This window comes from Piliocolobus tephrosceles, unplaced genomic scaffold (assembly GCF_002776525.5).
Source record: "Piliocolobus tephrosceles isolate RC106 unplaced genomic scaffold, ASM277652v3 unscaffolded_10117, whole genome shotgun sequence".
NCBI lineage: Eukaryota > Metazoa > Chordata > Mammalia > Primates > Cercopithecidae > Piliocolobus > Piliocolobus tephrosceles.
The window spans coordinates 3,538-8,668 of record NW_022291108.1 but is presented as its reverse complement, the minus strand read 5'-3'; the positions used below and the strand labels follow the sequence as shown (position 1 = coordinate 8,668).

Below are 5,131 nucleotides of genomic sequence, written 5' to 3'. Positions count from 1 at the left end.
TGCTGGGATTACAGGCTTGAGCCACCGCGCCCGGCCTGTATTGTTTTTTACTTGTACTATTTTTTATTCTTGTATTTTTATTTTTTTCAAATATTTCCAATCTGTGGTTGGTTGAATCTGCGGACATGGAACCCCCATGGATATGAAGGGCTGACTGTATGGTAGTCTGTCTCCTTCTGGAGATGTTTGCAATTTTCCATAGCAAATCTAAAGAGTGAAGGATGTATGATCCTGCAGTGGATCCATCATTACACATTTTTGTCCAAACCCATCGAATGTCCAACAGCAGAGTGCGTGTGAGCACCGATGCTGGTTCATTGACAGCAACAGATGGGACGCTGGAGGCTGGCAGGGGGCACACAGGAACTCTGACCTTTCCACTCAGTTTTGCTGTGAACCTAAAATGGTTCTAAGAAATAACATTTACCAAAAAAAAAAAAAAAAAAAAATACATGTGGAAAGTTCCTGGTGCAGAGACAGGACTGGGTGTTGGCTGTGTGACCTTTTCAGTCCTGGAATCACCATTGTTCCCTGCCTGGTGAGTCTCTCCTCCAGGGCACCCCTGTGCCTCCAACCCCACATGTGCCTGCTCCGGAAGCACTTTTGTCTTCTGAGGCTCTGTCTGAGCTCTACACTCTTCCTGGGGTCAGCTCTTAAGTCCATCGCCCCTAATGTGGCCCTGTCAAGGACACCACAGTGCCTCCCATCTAGGAACTGCCTTCTCTCCTTTCGCTGAACTCAGACTGCTTCTGGGCCTCTGGATTTGACATTCCAGCAAAATTGCTTCTAACTTGCTGGCTCTCGCTCAGCGAAGGGAGGTATTAACCATAACCTGCGAGACACGCGAAAAGCCCAAGTGACTCGACCCCCCAAACCCTGACTTCAAAGGCAGCCAAAGTCTGTGGGAGACACATGCTCTTGGATGATGATGGGGGTGTGGCGGGGGGGCCTGGGCTGGTGTTAATCCCTGTCCCTGTCCCTACAGGCCTGCACTGGGTCAGAGGGAGTTGTTGAGTTTCCTGCAGCCCCTGAATGTGGAATCATCTCTTCCAGACAAAGCCATGGTGGCACTACCTGGCGCCGCTCTGATCACTGCTTGAGTCACATCTCAGTCACAGCAGGGCCTGTTGGTGGCAGGAGCCCTTGAGACAAAAGGCTGTCTGCTAGGGCTGTGGGAGCAGGTTGGTTAAGACTCTGGAATCTGTCCTCCCACACCCCAGAGGACACCATCACCCCGACTCCGCACTGACAACAGCGTCTGAAGGCATTTCTTCTGTGGGGCCATCACTTTATTAAGGGGCCATCTAGAAGGTGGGCCCCCTGACAAACGGCGGGCGGGACCGTGATCAGGGCTCCAGCTGCTTTACCACCCCGGGCCAGCCTGCTCATGAAGCAGCCACTGGGTTTGGCTCACTGGAAGGAATCACACTGGAAACATGTTTAGCCCGCGGTGCAGAGGGTGGCTCCAGAAGGGAGAGGTTCTGGAAGATGCCCCAACCTGACGGGGGCTGCTCCCAGAGTTGCACAGTGAGGGGCGGGCACCCAGGGCTGTTCCAGGACTCAGGATGGGGACGGAGATGGTGTGAAGAATGGAGGAGGACAGGGCTAGATGGGCTGACCGGGGGAACAGTGTTACGAAAAGGAGGCGGGTACCCTGGGCTCCCGTGACAAAGTGCAGCAGGGCTAGCCCCTGCAGCCCCCATATCCTCCACCACCTGGAACACCACATTCTGGTCACTGCCTCGGAGCCCCAATGTGTTGGGGCCACAGAGCACTCCTGCCCAGGCGTGGGGTGTGGGCTTCGGCCTCTGTTCGCCCGGCAGCGCGCGTGCCTCCCTTGGCCTGGCCTCCCTCGGCCTGGTCCTGGCGCTGGCCGTACTAGCTGGCTGTGCTTCTCCGCGGGATGCAACCTTCCATCTCCAGCGCCTCGGGCCAGCCTTCGTACTTGTTGGTGTGCTTACTGTTCTTCACGTGCTGCGGGGAGGGGAGCAGAAAGTCATGACCTTGGCCCTCAGGGACAGGGGACAGGAGTGGAGCAGGGCCCAGGCTTTCAGTCACCTGTGCTGTGCTGGCCAAGAATGCACTCTCAGGGCACTTGGCCCCTCCACCCATCCCAGGGAAACATGGCACCAGTTGCGCTGGCCCACCCCTCATAGCTGGACTAGGGATGGTCCCCTGCTGGGGCGGGAGCAGTCGGGGAGCGCGTGGCATATAGGCAGAAGGGCGACGGGCTGCCCTGTGCTGGTGGGGGTGATGCCAAGCACCCCCCATACCTGCTCAAAGGGGCTCTTGTTCTGCACACCCTTGGCCCCCACAAACACCCAGCTATCCCGGAAGGCCAGCTCCTTGGCATTCCTGCTGCCCAGCTCGCTGAAGAGCTTTCTGGTCTCTTCATTCATCCTGCAGCATGGGAGGAAGAGGTGTCAGCTGTCACTGCAGAAGGACAAGGCTGAGGCTGGCCTCCGCAAGTACTTACTTGGTGGCTGGGTCGTCGTAGGATGCCACAAACACCAGGGTGCCTTCGTGCAGTGGCCGAATAAACTTCAACAGGTCGTTGACATCTGGCAGGGGGCAGATGCCATGGAACGGGGTCATCAGGTACCACTGAGCACCCTCCCACCAGCCCCTGTTCTCCAAACAAGGAAACCGAAGTAGGGATTGGCCTGGGACATGCCCCGCCAAGGGACAGACTGGTATAGGAAGCTGAGGCATCCCCATGACCTCCCACAGCCTCTAGACCAAGCTGGTGATGCCCCTGTCATTTCTGAACCCAAGGAGGTGACTGAGAAGCCCCAAGTACAGACAGAGAGAGAGAGAGCAGTGTCTCGGGAAGCTGCCCAGGTCATTTTGCTGCAGTCAAAACGCAAGATGCTGCGCTATAACTCACCTCCGGCCCACATGTCAAAGGCCCGGGCCTCGATGAGCTCGCCGCTGACCCCTGTGTCAGGAGGGAGGGCCCTGCTGGGTGAGCCAGGCCAGCCTCAGGGCACAGCAGGCGGGTAGCAACGGGGGGCAGCCCTTCTGGAAGCTTTCAAACAGTCCCCCAATATTCATTTGTTCAGGCAGCTGCATCCCACCCCAAGCTATGGTGCCTGTCTGGCATTTGAGGCCCTCCGGGGGCTCCATGAAGCACCCCCGACCTCCCAGAACCCTCCCCAGTGCTTTATTTTTTGCCATCGTGCCTTTTTGTTCATTGGGTCACTCCTCTGTGGAGCCTTCGGCTTTGCACAGACTCCTTCCTGGGCCTCCCTGGGAGATCCTGAAGGGGAGGGGAAGGGAGGGCAAACACCCAGAGGCCTCCTGGGGAGGGAGCAGGGAAGGAGGGCGGCAGGCCACACTCAGCCAGGGGCCTCACCGTTCACCAGGGCGATGTTCAGCCCACGGCCCACGTTGTCCTTGACGCTGCTCATCAGCCTAGTTAGGGGCGGGGGACGGGGAGATCCCACATGGGCACATCTGCTGCACTCTCCCTTGCAGACCCGGCCCTGGATCCCCCACTCCCTCCCTGATCCCCATTCACCCCAGGGAGCTCACATCTTGTCCTCAAGGCAGATCTTGGGCCCAATGACGTTGGCGGCCCCGCTGACCACACGGAAGGCCAGGTGCTCCTCAGGACATGGCTGGGGCAGGCCGCACTTGTACTTCCTGGCCCGTGGCGCTGGGCAGGGATAGCAGGTGTTACCCATGGGCCTGGCCCTGAGGTCACCTGAGATCTGAAGGGGAGGTCAGGACCAGCACACATGGTAGAACAAGTGACCACAGAGCAGGGAACAAGTAGGGGGATGTGGCTCAGGCCAAGGCTGGGGACACTTCCATAATCTATGTCCTACTGGTGAGGCCACAGGGACCCAAGACAGAAGGATTTTCTGTTACTGGTGGGAGAAAAGAAAGGATGCTGAGGGCTTCCCTGGGCCACTGCAGAGCCAGGAACAAAGCAGGGGTGAATTAAGTCAGGCTGGGGACCTAGCTGCATGGATGAGGCCAACCAGAGCAAAGGCAGTGTGGCAGGGGGTAGTGTGGCAGGGGGTGCAGCCTGTCTCCCGATTTTGATGGGGGTTGGTTGGGAGGACTGGAGCAGGATGGCTTCCCTTATGGGTTGAATTCTGTCCCCTCAAGATATGTTGAAGTTCTAATCTCTGGTACTTCAGAATGTGATGTTTGCAAATAGGGCCTTTGCAGAGAAATGAATTCAGATGGGATCATATTGGAGTAGGTGGGGCCTTAATGCAACATGACTGATGTCCTCATAAGAACAGAAGTGACAAAGACACACAGAGGGAAGACAGCCATGGGACACTGGAGGAAGAGACAGGAGTGATACAGCCAGAGGCCAAGGTATGCCTGGGGCCACTGGAACCTGGGGAGGTCAGAAGGACCCTCCTGTAGAACTTTCAGAGTGAGTGCCACCCTGGTGACACCTTGATTTCAGACTTCTGGTTTTCAGAATGGGGAGAGAATCCATTTCTGTTGTTTAAGCCACCCAGGTGAAATGGCAGTTCCAGGAAATGGATACAGGTTTTGGCACCAGAAGTGTCATGCTTAGGTAACAAATACCTAAAAATGTGGAAATGGCTTTGGAACTGGGTAGTCAGTAGAGGCTTGTCTTAGTCCATCTGCTGTGGCCATAACAGAATACCATAGACTGGGTAATTTATGAAGACAACAGATTCATTTGGCTCATGATTCTGGAGGCTGGGAAGTCCAAAGGCATGGCGCTGGCATCTGGTGAGGGTCATCCCGTGGCAGAAAAGTGGAAGGCAGAAGCAAGCGTATGAGACACAGAAAAAAGGGGGCTGAACTTCAAGGTAATTAACTTACCGATAATAATGGCATTCATCCATTCATGAGGGCAGAGCCCTCATGACCTAACTACCTCAAAAAGGTCCTGCTCTCAAGACCAACACATTGACACATTCCAATATGAGTTTTGGAGACAACATTTAAACCACATCAAGGCTGTAGAAGTTTGAGGTACATGTTAGAAAAGGTCTGGACTGGCTGGGCGCAGTGGCTCAAGCCTGTAATCCCAGCACTTTGGGAGGCCGAGACGGGCGGATCACGAGGTCAGGAGATCGTGACCACCCGGCAAACACGGTGAAACCCCGTCTCTACTAAAAACTACAAAAAAAAA

At 55.7% G+C, this 5,131-nt stretch overlaps 1 protein-coding gene across 1 annotated transcript in view; it reads right to left on the bottom strand.

The window, feature by feature from the left end:
* Positions 1 to 1,264: 1,264 nt before the first annotated feature.
* Positions 1,265 to 5,131, bottom strand: part of FAM3A (FAM3 metabolism regulating signaling molecule A) — a 7,398-nt gene continuing 3,531 nt past the window's right edge. Inside the window, exons 5-10 of the mRNA XM_026450024.1 lie at positions 3,535 to 3,658; positions 3,356 to 3,414; positions 2,888 to 2,938; positions 2,477 to 2,561; positions 2,274 to 2,400; positions 1,265 to 1,974 (exon numbers count right to left, since the gene is read on the bottom strand). Of these exons, the coding sequence (XP_026305809.1) occupies positions 1,879 to 1,974; positions 2,274 to 2,400; positions 2,477 to 2,561; positions 2,888 to 2,938; positions 3,356 to 3,414; positions 3,535 to 3,658 (542 nt within the window). The 3' untranslated portion in view covers positions 1,265 to 1,878. The remainder of the gene's footprint in view (positions 1,975 to 2,273; positions 2,401 to 2,476; positions 2,562 to 2,887; positions 2,939 to 3,355; positions 3,415 to 3,534; positions 3,659 to 5,131) is intronic.